Genomic DNA, 24469 nt, shown 5'->3' on the forward strand with positions numbered 1-24469 from the left:
AAGAAACAAGGTTATTTAATACACTTTTTAAAAACAAGTACATGTTTTTGACCTGTGCCCAATAGTGACTATGGTAAAGCATTATTATAAAATAAACATCATGTACAAAACAAATTTCTCTCACAAAAACAGATGACTGAATTGTTCAGGTAAAAATGTTCCAGATTGTCCAGCAATGAAACAAAACTGGTTTTCATCTTGTTGTCTGGAATAAATGAAACGATCCACAAATTGGCAGTTTCCAGCCATAAAGAATGGTCAACTTCATCTTGGAGGAAGATGAAAGTAAAGAAAAACTCTTGAAAAGGTGAATTTTATTCTTAAAAATATACACAATCATCAGAACTGAGTTGGCATTGGAAAGAGTCATCAAATTGTGTGTTCTCCAGTCTGTCACTAAGCTCGCTTGCATTAATACAGTCCATACAAAAACCAGGGAAGAGTCACCCTCTGAGCAGAGATATAACTGGAAGGTCTCAGTCTCCAACATATTTTGGCAAGAGTGCTAGGCAGCAGATCGCCTACGTATAATGAACACCCCTCTATGTAGCTGTCCCAAATATATACGCATCTTTGTGCTGTCACTCGTCTTCCTTACCCATATCTGTGAGAAACAAAAATATAATCGGATCAATACTACAAAAGAATTGAAAATTTAAAGCTTTAACATTAATACATTCTCTTCATCCATAACACAACTTCTGACACTCTAAAGGCTAAAGAGTTAAAAATACTTATTAGTTGCTACTATATAACAGCACGAAGCATCTGTGCTTAGTTCAAGGGTATTTATTTGGCAGTACAGGTGCAACGCCCTGAATCCGGAACTCTGAAAACCGGAGTTGTCTGAAAACCGGACATTTTGCTGTTAGCTGATGGAGTCGTCCGGAATCACTGTCCGAAAACCGTTCATTTTTTGAGGCAAAACCTAAAATCCAGCACGGATTCAATCGAGGATCCCTGATTTCAAACAAGAAAATCAAGTCTGAAATCCGGAATCCTCAAACGAATCTGTGTCGGATTTTGGGTTTTGTCGGATTTCGGACCTTGGCGCTCAAAACCCGGCACGGATGCAGTCGAGGATTCCGGATTTCAGACTGTTGATTTTCTTGTCTGAAATCCGGAAAAACCCAAAAACCAAAACAGATTCGGTCCCAAGGATTTCAGATGTTGTACCTGTATAAAACTGGAGTTCATTGCCAGGCAGTTTTATAACATCTAGGCAAAGGATCCAGAAGAGATAATATAGCCAAGGAAGCAAGAACCCCAGAACATACAAATATAACCTAATACGTTAAAAACTAAAATTGAACTTTGGCACTCAGTCCAATGTAACATTCAATTACCAAGCGATAAATATTGCTGTTACTCACGATTCAACATTGCAAGCATCAGCCTTTCATATTTAATCGTTATTTATTTTCTGTGGCGGTTCTGCACATTTTAATTTTGCTCTATTTAAATGATCAGACCTCAGATTTTCATAGCAAACTCCGAAAAATCAATCATCTGTAGAATATCTGTAGTCTGCTCATCAAAACTGTCATTTTCCCCCGAAAAATTCTGAATTAGGTAAGACTTCATGCACAAGCAATTTTTCTGCCAGTAGCTGGAAGTTATGCAATTTATAACTTATAGACACCATCATTTCAACTTGCTAACTAGTGCTTCACTCAAGTGCAATGGAAGCTTCACTTCATTTACAATTAACCACTTTTCAGTGCTTTCACTGCAAAGTTAGATTTCTTGCAATGATTGCACCAGAACATTCAGAGATACATCATACTGTCAGGAACCTGTGTCGGTGAAAGTTCGAGCATTTCAACTCACCAAGTGATTGCACTGAATGGGACGGCACTTGTCTGGTTCCATTTTTATCTAGCTAATCGTAGCCAGGGATTCACCTGCAAAGGTTTCTCTTCCCATCCCCGCATCGTTACCTCTGGTGTTCCCAAGGATCTATCCTTGGACCCCTCCTATTTCTCATTTACATGTTGCCCCCTTGGTGATATCATCTGGAAACACAGAGTCAGTTTCCACATGTACGTTGATGACACCCAGCTCTACCTCTCTACCACTTCTCTCGACCCCTCCACAGACTCTAAATTGTCAGACTGCTTGTCAGCAGAAATTTTCTTCAATTGAATATTGGGAAGACCGAAGCCATTATTTTCAGTCCCCGCCACAAACTCCGTTCCCTAGCCACTGACTCCAACCCTCTCCCCAACTTCTGGCGGAGGCTAAACCAGAATGTTCGCAACCTTAAGTGTCATATTTGACCCCGAAATGAGCTTTCGACTACATATCCGCAGCATAACAAAGACTGCCTATTTCCACCTCCGTAACATCGCCCGTTTGCGCCCTTGCCAAGCTCATCCGCTGCTGAAGCCCTCATCCATGCCTTTGTTACCTCTAGACTTGACTATTCCAAGGCACACCTGGCTGTCCTCCCACATTCTACCCTACGTAAACTAGAGGTGATTCAAAATTCGGATGCCCGTGTCCTAACACACACCAAGTCCCATTTACCTATTACTCCTGTGCTCGCTGGCCTACATTGGTTTCTGGTTAAGCAATGCCTCAATTTCAAAATTCTCATCCTTATTTTCAAATGCCCTCGACCTTCCCTATCTCTGTAATCTCCTCCAGCCCCATAACACCCTCCCCCAAGATGTCTGCGTTCCTCTAATTCTGCCCTCTTGTGCATGCCTGATTATAATCGCTCAACCATTGGTGGCCCTACCTTCTGTTGCCCCAAGCTCTGGAACTCCCTGCCTAAACCTCTCCGCCTCGCTTTTCTCCTTCAAGACGCTCCTTAAAACATACCTCTTTGACCAAGCTTTAGGTCACCTGCGCTAATTTCTACTTATGTGGCTCGGTGTCAAATTTTTATCTCATAATACTCCTGTGAAGCACCTTGGGATGTTTCACTACATTAAATGTGCTATTTAAATACAAGTTGTTGTTGTTGTTGCATGGAATAACAAACAACTGTCGTTTAGAGTGAAATCAGCAGCTCCTAAATAGTTCAAGTTTTGGCACTGCTCTTACAGTCTGATACTGTGGAGAATAATGTAAAACTATACTTCCAATAAAGAATGACATTCTAGTATGTAAGCTGCCCTAATTTTTAATTAATGCATTGGTAAAGCATTCATATCAGTTCAACTACATAAACACAGTCTCAGCATTTCAACTTTTCTTGGCCTACAAAGTTTACACTTAGTTTGAAATTGGATTGACAATGCAAAGCAGATAATGCAACAAATAATTTGTATTAATCTTAGAGAGATAGAGACAGACAGACAAGAAAGAATTTGCATTTATATAGCACCTTTTATGACCTCAGGGTAAGGATGTCCCAAAGTGCTTTACAGCCAATTAAATACTTCTAAAGTGTAGTCACTGTTGTGATGTAGGGAAATGCAGCAGCCAAATTGTGCACAGCAAGGTTCCATAAACAGCAATGAGATAATGACCAGTTAATCAGTTTTTAGTGATATTGGCTGAGGGATAAATATTGGCCAAGACAGCAGGTAAGACTCCCTTGCTCATCTTCGAATAGTGCCATAGGATGGGACCTCGGTTTAATGTCTCATCTGAAAGATGGCACCTCCGACAGTGCAGCACTGAGGTCCAGCCTAGATTATGTGCTCAAGTCTTTGGAGTGGGGGTTGAACCCACAACCTTCTGACTCGGAGGCAAGAGTGCTTCTTTTACAAGCTCGCAACAGGAATTGGTGCATCAAATAGGAAAAAAATATTAGGCAGGACGTTTCATATCTGTGCTCACAGGTCCATGGTTTTTCTCCCATTCACTTTAATGGGCTGGCAAGTGCAGAAGCAGTAAACTCTGGTCATTATATCTAAAAACTCCCCACAAGTATGCAAGAAGAATCAAGCTCAGAAATTGTACCAGTGTCTGAATATATTGCTTTCTTAGATGTAATCAACAATAATCATGTCAGCTGATTACATTGAAGTTTTATTCTTGCAAACAAGATTTCACTACAATGGTTACTCTGCATAACAACAATAGTTTCAAGATACATTTCTGAATAACTAAACAGCAGTGAAACTGAACAGTAAAGATAGAAACATAGAAAATAGGTGCAGGAGTAGGCCATTTGGTCCTTCGAGCCTGCACCACCATTCAATAAGTTCATGGCTGATCATTCCCTCAGTACCCCTTTCCTGCTTTCTCTCCATACCCTTTGATCTTCTTAGCCGTACGGGCCATATCTAACTCCCTCTTGAATATATCCAATGAACTGGCATCAACAATTCTCTGCGGCAGAGAATTCCACAGGTTAGCAACTCTCTGAGTGAAGAAGTTTCTCCTCATCTCAGTCCTAAATTGCCTACCCCTTATCCTAAGACTGTGTCCCCTGGTTCTGGACTTCCCCAACATCGGGAACATTCTACCCGCATCTAACCTGTCCCGTCCCGTCAGAATCTTATATGTTTGCTATTGCCTATCCACCGTCAACCCTTCCAAGTATCATTCGCCAGTCTATTCTAGCCAATTCACGCCTCATACCATCGAAGTTACCTTTCCTTAAGTTCAGGACCCTAGTTTCTGAATTAACTGTGTCACTCTCCATCTTAATAAAGAATTCTACCATGTTATGGTCACACTTCCCCAAGGGGCCTCGAACAACAAGATTGCTAATTAGTCCTTTCTCATTACACATCACCCAGTCTAGGATGGCCAGATCCCTAGTTGGTTCCTCGACATATTGGTCGAGAAAACCATCCCTAATACACTCCAGGAAATCCTCCTCTACCGCATTGCTACCAGTTGGGTTAGCCCAATCAATATGTAGATTAAAGTCACCCATGATAACTGCTGTACCTTTATTGCATGCATCCCTAATTTCTTGTTTGATACTGTCTCCAACCTCACTACTACTGTTTGGTGGTCTGTACACAACACCCACTAGCGTTTTCTGCCCTTTGGATTTCCGCAACTCCACCCATACCGCTTCCACGTCATCCAGGCTAATGTCCTTCCTTACAATTGCATTGATTTCCTCTTTAACCAGCAATGCCACGCGCCTCCTTTTCCTTTCTGTCTATCCTTCCTAAATGTTGAATACCACTGGATGTTGAGTTTCCAGCCTTGGTCACCCTGGAGCCATGTCTCCGTGATGCCAATTACATCATATCCGTTAACTGCTATCTGCGCAGTTAATTCGTCCACCTTATTCTGAATACTCCTTGCATTGAGGCACAGAGCCTTCAGGCTTAACTTTCTAACACACTTTGCCCCCTTAGAATTTTGCTGTAATGTGGCCCTTTTTGCTTTTAGCCTTAGGTTTCTCTGCCCTCCGCTTTTACTTTTCTTCTTTCTATTTTTTGCTTCTGCCCCCATTCTACTTCCCTCTGTCTCCCTGGATAGATTCCCATCCCCCTGCCATATTAGTTTAACTCCTCCCCAACAGCACGAGCAAACGCTCCCCCGAGGACATTGGTTCCGGTCCTGCCCAGGTGCAGACCGTCCAGTTTGTACTGGTCCCACCTCCCCCAGAACCGGTTCCAATGTCCCAGCAATTTGAATCCCTTCCTGCTGCACCACTGCTCAAGCCACATATTCACTTGAGCTATCTTGCGATTCCTACTCTGACTAGCACGTGGCACTGGTAGCAATCCTGGGATTACTACTTTTGAGGTCCTACTTTTTAATTTAGCTCCTAGCTCCTTAAATTCATCTTGTAGGACCTCATCCCGTTTTTTTACCTATATCGTTGGTCCCTATATGCGCCATGACAACTGGCTGTTCACCCCCACTTTTCAGAATGCCCTGCACCCGCTCCGAGACATCCTTGACCCTTGCACCAGGGAGGCAACATACCATCCTGGAGTGTCGGTTGCGGCCACAGAAACGCCTATCTATTCCCCTTACAATCGAACCCCGTATCACTAAAGTTCTCCCACTCTTTTTCCTGCCCTCCTGTGCAGCAGAGTCACCCACGGTGCCATGAACTTGGCTGCTGCTGCCCTCCCCTGATGAGTCATCCTGCCCAACAGTACCCAAAGCGGTGTATCTGTTTTGCAGGGGGATGACCGCAGGGGACCCCTGCACTACCTTCCTTGCACTGCTCTTCCTGTTGGTCACCCATTCCCTATCTGGCTGTGCACCCTTTACCTGCGGTAAGACCAACTCACTCAACGTGCTATTCACATCATTCTCAGCATCGTGGATGCTCCAGAGTGAATCCACCCGCAGCTCCAGTGCCGCACTGCGGTCAGTCAGGAGCTGCAGGCGGATGCACTTCCCACACATGTAGCCGTCAGGGACACCGGAAGCGTCCCTGACTTCCCACATTGTACAGGAGGAGCATGTGTCCGAGCTCTCCTGCCATGACTTAACCCTTAGACAAACTTAATTTGGCAACAACAATGCTAAATGTTACTTACTGATAAAAGAAAAAGAAAAACAAAAACTACGCAAAAGAAAAAGAAAAACTACGCAAAAGAAAAAGAAAAACTACGCACGCAAATCGGAATTAAAATATTACAGAAGAACTGAACAGTGAAACAAGTTTACATCTATTCAAATTGCCATTCTAAATTATTTCCAAATCCATTTATGTGAAATGATGGAAAAGGGCATGAAATATTTTTTTTGTTTTAATTATCACTGGATGGAAATGGACAATGAAAAGGCCAGGTTAATAAATAAGGTCTACTGATAAAAATTAGAACTTTAAAAATGTAACACCTGATTACTACATGGATTTTGCTATGTAAAGAAAATGTCTAATATTATTGAACCTTGACATTTAAATTGACACAAATATTTATCTTCCAAATGGATTAAAGATGCATAACTAGATTAAAGATCTATTGTTTTGCCTCTGTAAATTGCTTTGACCTTTACCAGGTCAGGCTTTAAATAGAATATACCTAAATCAAAATATCTATCAGAATGCTAAAGTATCGAGGCCCACTGGTCAGAAGAAATAGTACCTCATTTGTTCCAACTGAGCTAATTACACAGCTGATCTTCGTATTCTCTTTGGATTCCAGATAGATAGCCTGACTTTTGTGATACCTGCAAAATGCAAAAATGGCAACATTTGTAAATACATCTCAAATTATTGCTTTTATCTGAAACATTCCTTTTCAAGCCTCACTCCCAGGCCTAAGCTCATTATCTAGACTGGCACTCCAGTGCAGTATTGAGAAAGTGCTGCATTGTCACTCGTACGGTCCCTTTGCATGAGATGTTAAATCAAAGCTCTGTTTGCCTATTCTGTTGGTTCAGGTGGATCTTAAAGGCTGAAGATCTTTATTCAAAGAGAGCAGGGAGTTTTACCCTATCCTGCCAACATTCCTCCCTCAGGTAGCAACAAAAACAGATTAACTAATTATTCATCTCATTGCTGTTTGCATATCCCTGGCATGCTCTCCTCCTTCCAGATAAGAAAGTTGAGGTCATGGATTTGCATCAAGAGTACTTCTTTGCTATGTTTTAATACTTCAGTGCGGATTCCATCTGCTCCTAAGGCCTTGTTGTTTTTCAGCTGTCAAATGGCCTTTTCAACCTCATGTTGGACTGGTATTGTGCTGAGATGGTGGCGGGTAAGCATGCAGTGGGATGGAGTCAAGGACACTCACATCAAAGACAAGAGTTTTGATTAAGGAGATCTTCGAAGTGCTCCTTCCAGAGAGCGCCAAGTGCCTTACTGTCCTTGATGAGCACCTCTCCATTCTTAGCTCTCAGTGGGATAGGACCTTGAGGACCAAGGTGGTCTTGACTCAGCTAAAAAATCCACGCATGTCATGATTGTCTGCTAATTGCTGGATCTCCTGTGCTCTTTCCACCTACCATCTGTTTCGGTACCAAGCTCATGGTCTACAGAGCAGTAGTGATACCCGCCCTCCTATATGCTTCTGAGACATGGACACTGTACAGTAGGCACCTCAAAGCACTGGAGAAGTACCACCAACGCTACCTCTGCAAAATCCTGCAAATCCATTGGTAGGTTAGGTGTACCAACATCAGTGTTCTCTCTCAGGCCCAACATCGATCATGCTCAACCAGCTCAATGGACGGGCCACATTGTCCTCATGCCTGATACAATATTCCCAAAGCAAGCACTCTACTCCGAGCTCAGCCACAGCAAGCGAGCCCCAGGAAGGCAGAGAAAATGCTTCAAAGACCCCCTCAAAGCCTCCTTGAAAAAATGTAACATCCCCACCAATTCTTGGGAATCCCTGGCCCAATATTGCTCAAAGTGGAGGAGAAGGCGCCGAACACTTAAGAGTCTTTTTGTCGGAAGCACGCGGAAGCCAAGTACAAACAGCGGAAGGGGCCGACGACAAAATAAGCACTCCACCCATTCATCCCTTCAACCACCACCTGCCCCACCTGTGACAGAGTCTGTAGACCCCACATCGGATTCATCAGTCACCTTAGAACTCATTAGTGTGGAAGCAAGTCATCCTCGACTCCGGGGGACTGCCTAAGCAGAAGAAGTTTGCAAGACAACAGTTACTGCACCTCAAAACAATTCATTGTTTGTGAAGCACTTTATGGCATTCCCAGACATGATGAGAGGATTATATAAATAGAAGTCTCCTTCTGTCTTTCTTTTACGAGTTTGATTCCAGAAGCAACAGATGACACTCTGGTGTCTTACATTATCTAGTGTAACAAAAGTAACAAAATGAATTATCCTTTACACAAATGGTACCATTGCTTGGAGGGACATATTTCAATATAAGCACAAGTATGGGAAGTACCTACCCCACCCTGTAGTAATAGAGATGCAACATAAGTAATGTTACATCTCTGGGAATATTAAAACTCAGGAATGTAATGGCACGTACTTGGTCTCTTTACCACTAATAGAAACAGTGCTTCTCTCTTTTGATAGCCAAACAGAGCTAATCTGAATTTTCTACCCTTCTCCACTCTCAACCTCCAACATACATTCCTCAAAAGGAAACAGGTGAGGAATCAACTCTTTGATTTAAGCCTTGGGCTAGGTGCTACAAGACATGCAACAAGCAAGCCAGAGTGACACATCAACTTTATTCCTTTCCTCCAATGTAGACGAAATTAAGAACTTTTGGACATAAATCTGCATTCAGTTTATTGGAACACTAGCAATGCTGAAACATAGATGCACATATGGATCTTTCTCTCCACCCCAACCCACAATAAAATACTTCTGCAGAAGGCTTAAAAATCATTCAATCCCACAATTTGTTTCACATACCGATTCAGGGATGCCAAGGTCATGAGACTATCTGATGTTCCACTCTACAGATTTAATCAGTGGAAATTCAAAGGGGAATGCAAAATGATTTAACTATAGCCTTGTACTTCACCAAATACTTCAAACCTTGGGCTTTGTTTCCATGCTGTGCGATGACTTGCTGGTAACAATACCACTATAACAAAAGGAGCTTTGACACAAGTCTGACTCATAGCAGGCATTAAAAAACATTCCTATTAGTTTGATGCTCTTGAAATTTGGAACAATAATTTCTTAATTCTCAACCAACGTCTTAAAGCAGAGTACATCTGTTCAACTTCAGTGATTTGAAATTCAGAACACATTTCAAAGAATTTTGAAGTCAAACCCAAATCAAATCTACACAACCTTGCCATTTTTGAAGAACTGTAATTTTAAAATGCTTAACTTGCAGACACTCATTTAAAAATCTGGAAGAATTTAACATTGTTTGTGGAAGCTGTTGGCATGTAGTCTAATAAGCGCTTGAGGGTTTTAATACAAAGGAGATGAAGTTATGCTTCAGTTGTACAGAGCCTTGGTCAGACCTCATCTGGAGTATTGCATTCAGTGCTGCACCTCAGGACGGATATATTGGCCTCGGAGTGGGTACCAGGGCTTAAAGGGTCAAATTATGAGAACAGGCTGCATAAACTTGGGTTTCACTCCCTTGAGTTTAGATAGTTGAGGGGTGAGCTTATTGAGGTGTTTAAAATGATACGATAGAGTAGATACAGAGAAGCTATTTCCTCTGGTGGGGGAATCCAGAACAAGGGGACACAATCTTAAAATTAGAGCTAGCCCATTCAGGAGTGAAATCAGGAAGTTCTTTTTCCACACAGATTAATGGAAATGTGTAATTCTCTCTCCCAAAAGGCTGTGGAGGCTAGGTCAATTGACATTTTCAAGACATTTTTTATTAAGCAAGATTATCAAGGGATACAATGGAGTTCAGGTACAGATCAGCCATGATCTAACTGAATGGTGGAATAGGCTAGAGGGGTTGAATGGCGTAATCCTGTTCCTATATTTTACCACTAACCATCAGAAGATAAGACTTTACCCTCAACTTACAGAACATTAACAACCTTTGGACTGCCTGTATAGCCAGAAAAATTGTCTCCCTGGGTCAGCCATCTTTGTAAATTTTCAAATCACTCACTGTAATACTGAATTTTTTTTTTTTTTAAACTGTAATACAGCTTCTCCAACACAGTCTTATACCTGTAATATTCATCTTATTGCATCTTCTTCGGAGTTGTATTCTATTTTGGCTACATAGTTCAACATTCGATTGGCTTTGTTGACTGCAGCTCAACAATATGTTGAGTGTCCAGTCTAAGACTATTAAGTCCCTTTCAACTTTATCCTTAGCTATTTCAATACCATTAATGGAATATGTGTGTTGCATATTTTGAAAGGTTAGTTTTCACATTCACATTTAAAATTAACGAAGAAAAGATAACAAGGCCAGATAAGGAACGTCAAAATGCTGCACAGGGTCGGGAATAAATCAGTCAGCAACATCAGAGAAAAATGGCTTGGATATCCAGCTACAATACAAGGAAATTACTCAAGGACTCCCAATCAGGTGTGGACTGGAAGCCAGAGGCCCACAGACAGAAATGCATGCAAAAGCAAAGTTGGTGAAAGAAGATAGTGAAAGATGCAGAGCTGACAGTTACTATAGGGGAAAAGTTTACATGCCTGGACAAGTAAAGGGATATCTGGCAACAGTGGATTACCTAGTTGTTTCTGACACTGTGATCAAAGTTAAAATAAATCAGTATCTTTACATATTATTAGAAGTCTGTTTATGAAAACTACCATTTTGCTGCAAACAAACTTAAAAATGATGCGAGTAAGCCTGAATATTAAAGAGCTATCTGATTCAATGCCAGGAATACAGATTAATAAAGCAAAAGCCATCTGCTGCCCCCAACTGGGAAACAAGTGGAATTACTACTTAAAGATTACCAAAGCAACGAGCGAGGTAAACTGAAATCTAGGACAACAGATTTCCAATCAGCTGCATATGTGAAAGGATGGCTCAGTGCACAAGGCACATCTATTTGTTAACTAAGTTAGTGCTAGTAGTACTATTTTGGAGCATTTAAAAGTTGTTTATCTTTATTTGTGAAGACAACATTAGGGTATTATGTCAAGATGATGTTTATGCAGGTCCAGACTTTATAAGGTTGGTGAGCACCTGGATTAATTGGAGAACTTGCCTGACAAGCATGATGGTTCTCTTCATCTGCAAGGCTGCTCTCTCCTGTAACAGGAATTCAAGGAAAGTTTTGCACTCTGAAATAGCCCATTACCTACAATGCTAATGTACTAACTTCTGATAACCCCAACTGCCAGCGTTGCCATTTGAACATTATGCAATCTGAGAAAACAGCCTCACTTATGGAAATGCATCAGCCAGCTGGAAAGTGATGAGTAAAATTTAAGAGTAGCAACTTAGAGAGGAAGAGGATCAGTATTGTATATTTTTTTGTCAATGAGTTAAGTCCTCAAACTAAGCCTCTTATCACTATTTCACTGAAGTTATACAGTCACAGCCCATAATATCAATGTAGTAGGATGTTGAATTTGAGCCAGGTAATTAAACTGATTAGTATCCAATAATACTGAATTTGGGTAGATAAGCTTTGAGTACTTGTTTAAAAAGCATTGAACCATGGGTACAGGCATATTTTTATTTTGGGAAGGGGAAAGAGAGGAGCAACATGCAGTAGGATAGGACACAGTACACTACTAATATTCTATTTGGAAAAAGAGTTATGACAAAGGGATCAGAAAACATTGACTTTTTTGTTTCTATATGAAGGGAAGACTGATGTTTTCTCTCCACACCATCTGCATATCTCTAAGACAATTCCCTGTTCAGTAACTTATTTCAGAGAAACAATTAAATCAGCCCCATGTCAAGAATCTCACCTGAAGTTATTTTATTCCTGCATTGACTTATTAATACATTTTCTATTAACCTTTAATTTTGTATCAGTCTGGAAGAGACAATTTAAACATTTGATCACTGTAGAATGCATTTTTAGAATGCTGTACACATCATCAACATACCTAGAGAAACCAACGAGATGAATTTGAACCACGGACAGCAGCAAAAGATGCTGAGGTGAAGATTTTGAAACCGTGGGTTTACACCACCATCTAGTGGCCTTTTTAGTTTACATGCAGAAAGCAGCAGATATTTTCTTTAAAAAGGGACCCAAAAATGTTAGATAATTTAAAGAAACAAAGATGAGTTTTTATAGGAATTTACACAGCCACTCAGGGATATTGGCATTATCTTTCATGGTTTTAAAAATAATCACATTATTGGACTGTAATAATCTAACAATACAAATTCAATAATATTTGTTTGACCATTTATTTTACAAATTCAAAAAGTAATGCCCAAAGTAACTTAAGTTTCTGTCATGATAGAGTTAAAACGGTAACATGTTAATGGTGCATGTTAATCATGTGATCGATTCTTCTGTTGAATTACAACCACAGCTGTAAATGGTAAAGAAAAATGCAAATTTCTGACTAACCATCTCTTATCATAATATAACTTTCCCTCTTCTATTCGTGCTTCATATCTCTGTGCTGGCGATTCAGCCGGAGTGCTGGGAAGGTGCTCAGGAGAAGACGGAGATGCTACCCAAAAAACAAGAATGTGGTTAAGGTACATACTGGATCAACAAAAACTATTCTGTTTCACTACCTCTTGTTTTCTCCTGTAATAATTATTTTAAATAGAACAGTTTTGTAACCACAAGGAAACTGGATAATAAAAAGCATAACTACCTGGTCTTTTTGGAGATTTGAGCTGCAGGAAATAAAATGGGAAAAAAAAATTACTCTCCTTGAGAATCAAACATTTTCAGACCTGTCACCTTCAGCAATTAACTAGCGGACACACACTTTTTCTCTGGAATGCGTAAGTGGAACTGCCCAGCCTAACTTTGCACACTGTAACATGATCTGTTCTAGGCATTTCATCAGGAGCAGGTTACCGCTGGAGTTGGTTTTCCTTACCCCCTCTCTGCCGACCACACCTCCCCAGAGGTTTTTGTCCTTTGTCTCTGGCGTTGAACTCGCTAAGAAGGATCAGCTTGTCGTCCATTGGGACTCGGGACAGGGATTGTTCGAGGCTGGAGTAGAATTCCTCTTTGGTCTCATCTACAGCGTCCAGTGTTGGGGCGTACTCGCTGATGACCGTAGCGCACTGGTTCCGGGCTAGAGTGAGCCGAAAAGTCATGAGACGTTTGCTTATCCCGCAAGGGGAGTCTCGGAGACAGCCCAGCAGCTCATTCTTGATGGCGAAGCCAACTCCAAGGAGGCGGTGTTCTTCTTCTGATTTGCTTTTCCAGAAGAAGGTGTAACCATCACCTTGCTCTTTGAGCTGACCTTCCCCTACCCATCAGGTCTCGCTTAGGGTGGCGATATCAACGTCGAAGCGTCTGAGTTGCTGGGCAACGATAGCAGTTCTGTCGCTGTTGGGGTTGTCCACGAGGGTCCTGACGAATCAGGTCCCGAACTTCATTTTGAATTTCTCCTTTTAGAGGACATCCTGTCATTGAACTACAGGACGCAGATGACGCTTGTGTCTGCGCACACTCGGAGGCCGAACTCCATCATTAACACCTTCACCGAGGCGTACGAGAGCATGGGCCTTACGATAAACATCCGTAAGTCAATGGTCCTCTACCAACCTGACCGCGGCACACAGCACTGTCCTCCAATTATCAAAATCCACGACGAGGCCTTGGACAACGAGGACCATTTTCCATACCACGGGAGCCTACTGTCAGCAAGAGCAGACATTGACGACGAGGTCCAACACCGCCTTCAATGTGCCAGCGCAGCCTTTGGTCGCCTGAGGAAGAGAGTGTTTGAAGACCAGGACCTCAAATCCGGCACCAAGCTTATGGTCTACAGGGCAATAGTGATACCTGCCCTCCTACAGAGACGTGGACTATATACAGCCGTCACCTCAAAATGCTGGAGAAGTACCACCAGCGCTGCTTCCGTAAGATCCTGCAAATCCATTGGCAAGATAGAGGCACCAACATCAATGTTCTCGCTTAGGCCAACATCCCCAGCATTGAAGCATTGACCACACTCGACCAGCTCCGTTGGGCGGGCCATATCGTCCACATGCCTGACACGAGACTCCCAAAGCAAACGCTCTACGCAGAGCTTCAACACAGCAAGCGAGCCCCAGGTGGGCAGAGGAAACGCTTCAAGGACACCCTCAAAGCCTCCTTGATAAAGTGCAACATCCCCACTGACTCCTGGGAATCCCTGGCCCATGACCGCCCAAAATGGAGGAAGAGCATCCGGGAGAGCGCTGAACAAGCAGAAACCAAGCGTAGACAGCAAAAGGAGCGCGCGTCAACCAAGGCTCCCCACGCACCCTTTCCTTCAACCACTGTCTGCCTCACCTGTGACAGAGACTGTAGGTCTCACATTGGACTCTTCAGTCACCTGAGAACTCACTTTTAGGGTGGAAGCAAGATCATCCTCGACTCCAAGGGACTGCCTATGATGAACATGATCCATTTTGACTCCAGAAGTCAGAGAGGACACATCCCTCCCCCAGCCTAAGTCCCTTACCCCAGCGCAAGTGCATGACCTTACCACCCCCGCCCCGCCATAGATGGGGCAGTGTGCGCGGATTGATAACAGGTTTATTGGGTATGAAGTGAATAGTGACAGTGTCGTGACTTCTGGATTTCATCCACTCCAACGGTGTCCCTTGTAACACACGCACTGAGCTTTCCGAGAAATCGGCTGTGAGTGTAAAGGGGGTTAGAAGAACGTGATCTGTCTTTCCAGAGTTCCCGCGCTCTCCTCCAATACCCCCACCTCGTGTCTCTCACTCCCCCCGCCCCTCCCTTCCACAAGGTTCTCTCTCTCTCCCCCTGGTCTATTATCATTTATTTTGTGTGTGGATCTTTCATCAAAATTGCTTTGGAGATCTGATAAAGGGTTTTGCTTTCAAGATGCTGAAAGGTGTGCTGTTGTGTTTTCCAGCTTTTTCTAAAATATTAAACTTTCTAGACTACTATACTTTGAAACGAGCTTTTACAATTGCAAGCTTCCTTTCCCCAGATCTGCACAATGTTTGAGACAAAATACTATAAGATCCCAGAAGCCTGGTTGAAGGCTCGGGGCTCAGCGGCTTGTGGCGCTGCGGGTGGCTTGGGACCCGCTCGGGGCTCGGTGGCTTGCGGCGCTGTGGGTGACTCGGGGCTCGGTTGGAGGCTCGGCAGCTTGGGAATTAAAATGTTTTGGGCCCCACTTCCGGTTCAGGGCTTCGGGAGGACGCAAGCACAGAAAATGGTCCGGGGGGGGTGGGGGGGGGGCCGGGCGGAGTCGGGTGATGCATGCGCATAAACAAGTTAGGACAAATAGTCACTCCGGTCAGTCATCACTACATACTGCGCAAACAAAGCGGTTAACAAGTTAAAATATTTAAACCGTGTTGCTAATTCAACCTTGCTTTCAAGCAAAGCATGACCCAACCCCAGTGTCAGGCTAAATTGCTACCAAAGTAAACTGTTCATCAGACAGCCCAGCTTACCCCATTGCAACAAGGAGAATCACAACTTTCAATGGGACAAATTCCTGCCAGCAATTTCAGCAGGTTCTGTAACAACTGATCTTCCAGTGAGGTTGGGTCCTGCCTGAAAGTGTGGTCAAGTGGAGCCTTGCCCAAAAACAGGGTCTGAGCAGGTCCTGCTTCATACATTGAAAAGCAGTTAAAAAAAATTACGATCAACCGTCAGTAAAGAGTGAATTTGGCCAATAACTTATATCTAGAACATTGGCCCTTGTCTTCTATGCAGGAATTTTTTTATTAGCTAGAAAGTAAAGGGATTATCTTATTCATGGGTCACCTTGTATTCAACGGCAATAAGCATAGAACAAAGATCTTGTTGTAAAATAATTATAGTTTATGGACAGTCATTTGCTGTATATTTTCTACTTTGCACAGTGTCACATGTAAATGAAAGACACAACTCTCTTTCATTATTTACTCAGATTCTATTATCCATGTGGTGCCATCAAAGTCCGTCAAGCAGCACCTTAGTGCACAAAATGTCTTGTACACATATCACCCTTTGGTTAGTAAAAACATAATCACAGGTACTTTACCTCCAAAGTACCCAAGTACCTTATTAAGAGTTCGCAGATCCTCCATAATCTGTTCATCTGTTAACAAGTAATTTAACTGCGGTATTGATGGTTAAGGAGAATACAAAAAAAATGCTTTCTAGGCCTCAGATTAATAGATGACAATACAATAAATTTAAAAGATACTCTGTGATTCTTTGAAGAAGTATTCTAACATGTTTTGTTTTCTCTCCCACCAAACGTTATTCCGAGGCCTCTTATGTGTGCATCAGGACAACATTGAGGCTTGGGCTGATAAGTGGCAAGTAACATTCACGCCAACCAAGTGCCAGGCAATGACCATCTCCAACAAGGGACAGCCTACCCACCACCTCTTGACAGTCAACGGGATTACCATTGCCGAATCACCCACCATCAACATCCTGGGGGGTCACCATTGACCAAAAATTTAACTGGACCAGCCACATAAATACTGTGGCTACAAGAGCAAGCTGAGTATTCTGCGGCAAATGACTCACCAAAGCCTTTCCACCATCTGCAAGGCACAAGTCATGAATGTGATGGAATACTCTCCACTTGCCTGGATAAGCGCAGCTCGATCAACACTCAAGTTCGACACCATCCAGGACAAAGCAGCCTGCTTGATTGCCGCCCCATCCACCACCTTAAACATTCACTCCAACTGCCACGGGTGCACTATGGCTGCAGTGTTTACTATCTACAAGATGCATGCAACAACTTAACAAGGCTTCTTCAACAGCACCTCCCCAAACCCACGACCTCTACCACCTAGAAGGACAAAGGCAGCAGATGCATGGGAACATCACTGCCTGCAAGTTCCCCTTTGTCACACACCATCCTGACTTGGAAATACAACGCCATTCCTTCATCGTTGCTGGGTCAAAATCCTGGAACTCCCTCCCCAACAGCACTGTGGGAGTACATTCACCTCACGCTCTGCAGCGGTTCAAGAAGGCTGTTCACCACCACCTTCTCAATTAGGGATGGCCAATAAATGCTAAGCTTTGCCAGTGACACCCACATCCTATGAACAAATTTAGAAAAAGGCCAACTTGCACTCTAATTCAATCCCAATCTCTAACCCAAGATAAGAAATCCATCTTGTGGGAAATTATACAGATCTTTGTTTCAGCAAATTGAAATTGAGACTCTCCTTTGCCCCAAAATTAAAAAAAGCTGTTCCAATACAAATAGAATGGATCTATTTAATCTAAATGTGCAATTGGTATTGTTTAAATCACTTTATTAAAAGCCAATCGGTTGCACACTTAAGGGAAGGGAAAAGTGTAGGCAGCATGGCCCAGCTAACATTTTAACATTATTCTGACAGAATCCTTTGCATTCTTTCAGGAAAGAATCTTTAATCTTCATTCTAAAGAAATCTATGCTTACAATGAGACCACACAAGGGATGCTCTGAGGTTGGGGTTAAGGCATCTAGAAGTTTGTCCTAAAATTAACACGCTAAATCTAGGATGTTTTCATTTTCTACCACTTTATAGATTTTTTTTTCAAGTATAGGTTACTATGATGCTATAGCAAATGCATGATTAATAAGAATTTTTTTAAATAACCAAAGTTTTCAACCTAGCTGTTGCAGTGAGTTGACCCTTCCACAATCAGCAAAGCAGCTTTACTTTAAATGCTTTTTTGCTTTTGATCCAACAGGAAATCCAACTTTGGCAAATATTTGTCAACAATGAAGGTATTAGAACACAATATTGTACAAAAAATGGTTAGCTGTAGAAAAATGATTCAAAAAGTAAGAGCTATGCCATTCTTCAGCATTTTCATTCGCCCACTTTGATGAGCACAATATATATTATTTTAAATAAAAAAGCTTCAAAAACTGAAATATTAAAGACTTGAATTTTAGTGTTGCAATAAATACATTTGTAATAATTAAAACAAACCAAATAATCATTAATTTCAAATCAGAACAATAGTGATTGGGCCATTCCAAAAGTAGATATTTGATTTAATAAAAGGATATCAGGTGCAGGTTTTCGTCTTTTGTCTGGAATTGGAACAGGATCATTAGGTCTTCTCCTCAACTTCCTGGTCATAATTGGCTTCACCTCCATAGAATCTGCAATAATAAACAGATGCGTTGTGATTAGCAGTGTTGAGGGCTAGCCACCTACAGCAGATAAATCTATAGTGCAATGTGTGCAAAACAATCCAATTTGCACAGCTGATGGTTTGTGAACATTTCAACAAAACGCTAAATGATTTATGGAGAATTTAATAAAAATGCATTTTTATTTGTCTATATGAAACATTCCCATGCTGCACACAAGTAAATATGATAAATAAAGCTAATTTTCCAGCCAATCCATTGGTTTTTTTTTTTAAAAAGAGTTAATTGTTACTGGACAAGTACAATTCAATCTGATCAAAATTTAAGTCAACTTGTTAGCAGTTCACTTTTCCTTGGAACATTGCAAGGGACGTTAAATCATTCTGCTACACACCTCCAGTGAGTTCCATTGTTAGCCTCTCATTCTCAATCATCTTTTTCTTTTCTTCTAATTCGGCAATCAGGTTCTCTTTCAACTCAATCTTTTTATCTTCAAATTCTTTCACTGCTGCCTTTTTCTCTTTAATATAATTCCTTTCCACTTGCTCTGTCTGGAACAAGAAAAATAATTTTGATGACTTGGTAATGGCTTTAGAAGAAAGTCATTACGGACCAGAATCACAGTCAATCAAAACCTTTAGCATGTCTTTCTACAGGCTGTGTCTGTGTACAAATCAAGATAAAGTAGCTAAATATTTGGTTCTTAGAATCTGATAAAGGATAAAAAAACACAAACTTCGTGATAAAAGCAATGCATCATAAAATTGTAGAAGTACAAAAAAAAGAGGGGGCAGCCAAGCTAAAGCTAAGCTCCTTTTACTCAATCAACTCCAGATCACAGTTCTTTGAATAGATTTATACATTTATTTTGTGCCAAAAAATGCAAGTGCTATAAAGAGCGATCACATAACTGAGAGCATTATAATAGTTCACACCGACTCAAATGTCAGAATTTGCAAATAATCAACTTAAATTGAAGAGCATTGTGAAAAAATAAATCAGCCACAGATATCACTCAAATGCACCACGATACTTCAAATAGGAGAAATTGAAAAACAAAATTCCTTGTACAATTCGGTGTTTTACGACCTGCACTGTTACATATTTTCCAAAAACATAAAACAATTTGAACTATGGTATAAGGATCAAGACATTACAACATTAACATCAAGTACTTTATCATTCTCTTGGAGAACTGGCTTCTGGGAAAGATTAAAAGCTTTGAGCGATAATATCGTTCAGACCATGCCTTTTATCCAAAGCTATCGATTCACACCTTTGGTATAGCATCACCGTAACTTGTATTTTCTTTCTTTTAAAAACATGATTTATAAAGTAACTGAAAATAAAAGGATCCTAATCCTGCAAAATAATATAAATGTTTCAGCAATATCTTAAGCTAGAAAGACTTATGTTAGGTTACATTTCATCAATATCTTGAAGGTTCGAATCGAGGGAGCTACATAGCAGCTAACTTCTTACCAACACTGGCAGAGATAGGAGAGCAGATCACCAGCACCTCAGCCACAGACCATATATGCTACAGGTTCAAAATAAAAATTGACAGGGAATAAAAGCAAACAAAATTCTACTCCTTCAAAATATTTTTATCTTTTGTCCTTTTTCCTTGCCATCGCGTGGCAGTATATTTCGGTACTTCCAAATACAGCATATGGGGCCCAAGTTTCGAGCCGCGCCGAGAACGGCGCAGTCCCGACCTGGACGCCCGTTTTTCGCGCCACAAAGTGCGCCTAAAAAAACCCTCCAGATTCTCCACCTCCCTGCAGGTCCTCTGGCCCTCGGCGCAGCGCAGCAGTGGGCGCGCATGTTCAGTAGCTCCAGGCGCCCAAAACTGTGTGGGAGGGGCCGAAGCACGCAGCCCCGAGCCCTGGCCGAATGGCCTCACTGGGGCTGCGTGCATAAGGCTCCTCCCACGGCCAGCTCCTGCTTCCTCCCGATCCGACTCCCGCACCCCGCACCCCACCCCCCCTCCCCTCCCCTCCCTCCCTGGACCGAACCAGACACCGACCTGACTCCCGCTTCACCCCCGCCCCCGGACCCGACCCGACTCCCGCTTCCCCCCCCCCCCTGGACCGGACCCGACACCGACCTGACTCCCGCTCCCCCCCGGACCCGACCTGACTCCCGCTTCCCCCCCCCACCCCGGACCGGACCCGACACCGACCTGACTCCCGCTCCCGCCCCGCGGACTGGACCCAACCCGACTCCCGTCCCCCCCAACCCCCCCCCGGACTGGATCCGACCTGACCTCCCTCCCCCCGACCTGACCTCCCTCTCCCTCTCCCTCTCCCTCTCCCTCCCTCCCCCCGACCAGAACCGAACCGACCTCCCTCCCACCACCCCACCGACCCGACCCAACGCCACCTACCTGTAAATCTGGTGCTGGGGACAGGCCCTGCCCGAAGTCTCTGGCCCGGCCCGTTCAGCCTCCCTCCCCCTTCCCCTCCCCCCCGCCAATCTCCTTCCCCCCCCTTCTCCCCTTTATCCTCTTCTCCCCCCCTCCCCCCTTCTCCTCCTCCCTCCCCCTTTTCCCCCATCCCTCCCTCTGCTCCCCTCGCTGTCAGAAACACAGACACTGACAGACAGAGAATGAGAGACACACACACAGACAGAGAGATAGAGACACTGACAGAGACACACTGGGGGGGGGGGGGGGGCATCCCAGCACGCTGCTGGAGGGCTCCCGGTGCTGCAGTCGGTAAGTAGAAAATGTTTTATTTATTGATTTAAAAAAAAAATTATTTCTTATTAATTTTTTTTGATTGATTTATTGGTTGATTTATTGATGTATTTATCATTTATTATTGATGATGGCTCTTTATTTGTAAAACTGAAGTGTTTAATGTTTGTAAACTTCCCTTTAAACCTCCCCCACCCCCCACCATTCCCTACGCCTGATTTGTAACCTACGCCTGATTTTCTAAAGTGTAGACAAGGTTTTTTCGAACGTACAAAAATCTTCACTTACTCCATTCGAAGTTAGTTTGGAGTAAGTTTTCACTCACGAAACTTTGAAATCAGGCGCAAGTGGCCGGACACGCCCCCTTTTGAAAAAAAAATTCTGTTCCAAAGTGAAACTGTTCTAACTGACTAGAACTGGAGCAAACTAAATGACGAGAATTCCGATTTCTAAGATACTCCGTTCTACACCAGTTGCTACTAAAAATCAGGAGCAAATCATGTGGAAACTTTGGGCCATGGTGTCACTGGAAACGGTAATCTTAATGCACTCATATTTTTATTCAGCTACAGTTATGTTTTAAGTGAATTTAGTGGGGAAAATAAAAGAAAGGAAGAGCACTCACCTCCAGTTGCAGAAAAAGTTCTGGAAAAAAAAAAAAGAGGGAAAAAAATAGTATTATTGATATACACTGAACACCAGTTGTTAACTGGTGTCTCTAAATTAAGCAATGTGACATTCTAATGTTTTCTAACTTCATTTAAAAAGTCATAGAAGAGAACATCCAAAAGAAATTGGCCCATAATTTGCTGTCAAAATAACAGGGAGGCTAATGGCGCTTGCTGATATTTATGTGCAAATGCTACAACTTCAGCTGAGGTAGTTGTGCGGTTAAAGCTGGAAATCCAAAAGTTGCTGTCCGAGTTATGCCTTTCCGCTGCTCGCTTCACGAAAATGGCATCACGCTGTCTGCCTCACCACTGAAATGCATTGAATGGCTTGAAGCTGCTGTATTTGCGCAGTAGGTGCGAACTAAACGCGTCACACAAAGTTGAGCCTTGTCCATTTAGGTCTAAGTACTCTTAATGACACGATAAGTGTTAATTCCTGCCAGTCAACTCTCTGGCACCGAAAATAACTATTACAAGTGTGAAGTCTCATTTCTTCAGGGTTTAATTATAGTTGGAGATTTTAAAAATGTACGATTTCACTTTTCCTTTCTCTATCTTAATCCAGTGTTTTTTTTCCCCCTCTCTTTCTTTACCTTATTTGACATGAATTCACCCACTCTAATTTACACTTCCTTCTCAGTCCTTGTGCTGTTAACCAGAGTGGAGGATTGTGAAGTTAAGATGATGCAATTAATTGCCCTGTTTCCCTGACTTCCCCGTTATCAGCTCGCACTTTCAGCATCTTGCCACGCAAAAATTAAATAAACCTAAAATCTAACTAACGGCAGATGCTGTTCGATGCCCTGGCACAGCTATTTATTGCCTATTCGTTTTACTCTTTGTTGAGAAGATTTTATTAAAATTATATTAACTATGCACATGTTTGGTCTTTGAGCTACTGCCTTTTCTTTGAGAAATACTGTGTGATCTTGGGTGTTAACCCCTTACACGCTGGCAATATAAAATACAAATTTAAACTTTCAGACAAAAATACATTTTTGTCACAGTGGACACTGAGCTATAACACGATCAGGCTCAGCTGTGATATCCCGATGACTACTTGGGTAAGGGCTGTTGGTGTTGTGGAACAAAGCCCACAGCAATAATCAGTGACTGCAGGAGAGAAATTGTAGAAACAAACAATAAATTGTCACCTTAAGGTAAAGGCCAAAGTAAAAAAAAAACTAACCTGCATTTCTTATTCTTTCTTTGTATTGCTGATCTAGTTTCTTCATCCTTTTCTGGTATTCCTGCAATGTACCTATATTAACAAAACATATTGCCACATGATAGAAAAAGCTACAATCAAGGGATCATTCATTTTAATACAATAAGAACAGAAGAAATAGGAACAGGAGTAGGCCATTTGGCCGCTCGAGCCTGCTCCGCCATGCAATAAGATCATGGCTGATCTGATCATGGACTCAGCTCCACTTCCCTGCCCACGCCCCATAACCCTTTACTCCCTAATCGCTCAAACATCTGTCTATAAGAACAACAAATAAAGGCCAACATTCATTCCATTTACCTTCCTGATTACTTGCTGTACCTGCATACTAACTTTGTGTTTCAAGCACAAGGACCCCCAAGGTCTCTCTGTACTGCAGCACTTTGCAATTTTTTTCCATTTAAGTTATAATTTGCTTTACTATTAGTTCTGGCAAAGTGGATAACTTTACATTTTCTCACATTATACTCCATCTGCCAAATTTCTGCCCACTCACTTAGCCTGTCTATATCCCTTTACAGATTTTTTGTGCCCTCCTCACAATTTGCTTTCCCACCCATCTTTGTATCATCAGCAAACTTGGATACATTACACTCTGTCCCTTCATCCAAGTCATTAATATAGATTGTAAATAGTTGAGGACCCAACACTGACCCCTGTGGCACACACTCATCACTATTTGCCAACCGGCAATGGACCTATTTATCCTGATGCTGTTTTCTGTTAGTTAGCCAATCCTCTATCCATGCTGGTATATTACCCCCCCAACCCCGAGAGCTTTTATCTTCTGTAGTAACCTCTTAAGCGGCACCTTATCGAATGCCTTCTGGAAATCCAAATACACCACATCCACTGGTTCCCCCTTATCCACCCTGCTCGTTACATTCTCAAAGAACTCCAGCAAATTTGTCAAACATGATTTCCCTTTCATAAAAACCATGCTGACTCTGTTTGATTGAATCATAAGAACAAAGAAATAGGGACAGGAGTAGGCCCATACGGCCCCTCGAGCCTGCTCCGCCATTCAATAAGTTCATGGCTGATCTGATCATGAACTCAGTTCCACTTTCCTGCCCGCTCCCCATAACCCCTTATCGTTTAAGAAACTGTCTACTTCTGTCTTAAATTTATTCAATGTCCCAGCTTCCACAGCTCTCTGAGGCAGCAAATTCCACAGATTTACAACCCTTTGAGAGAAGAAATTTCTCATCTCTGTTTTAAATGGGCGACCCCTTATTGCTTTTAGTTGCTTTTATAAATGTCCCGCTATTGCTTCCTTAATAACGGACTCCACCATTTTCCCAATGACAGATGTTAGGCTAACTGGTCTATAGTTTCCTGCTTTTTGTCTGCCTCCTTTTTTAAAT

The 24469-nt window shown here is 42.3% G+C and overlaps 1 protein-coding gene across 1 annotated transcript in view; it reads right to left on the bottom strand.

Annotated features, from left to right (window-relative positions):
* Nucleotides 1–297: 297 nt before the first annotated feature.
* The window catches only part of suds3 (SDS3 homolog, SIN3A corepressor complex component), a 76767-nt gene continuing 52595 nt past the window's right edge, over nt 298–24469 (bottom strand). The window contains exons 4-12 of the mRNA XM_070887699.1: nt 23064–23135; nt 21829–21848; nt 18897–19053; nt 18416–18511; nt 16443–16504; nt 13067–13088; nt 12811–12916; nt 6972–7056; nt 298–604 (exon numbers count right to left, since the gene is read on the bottom strand). Of these exons, the coding sequence (XP_070743800.1) occupies nt 506–604; nt 6972–7056; nt 12811–12916; nt 13067–13088; nt 16443–16504; nt 18416–18511; nt 18897–19053; nt 21829–21848; nt 23064–23135 (719 nt within the window). The 3' untranslated portion in view covers nt 298–505. The remainder of the gene's footprint in view (nt 605–6971; nt 7057–12810; nt 12917–13066; nt 13089–16442; nt 16505–18415; nt 18512–18896; nt 19054–21828; nt 21849–23063; nt 23136–24469) is intronic.

The sequence above is a fragment of the Pristiophorus japonicus genome, chromosome 8, assembly GCF_044704955.1.
Source record: "Pristiophorus japonicus isolate sPriJap1 chromosome 8, sPriJap1.hap1, whole genome shotgun sequence".
Taxonomy (NCBI): Eukaryota; Metazoa; Chordata; class Chondrichthyes; family Pristiophoridae; genus Pristiophorus; species Pristiophorus japonicus.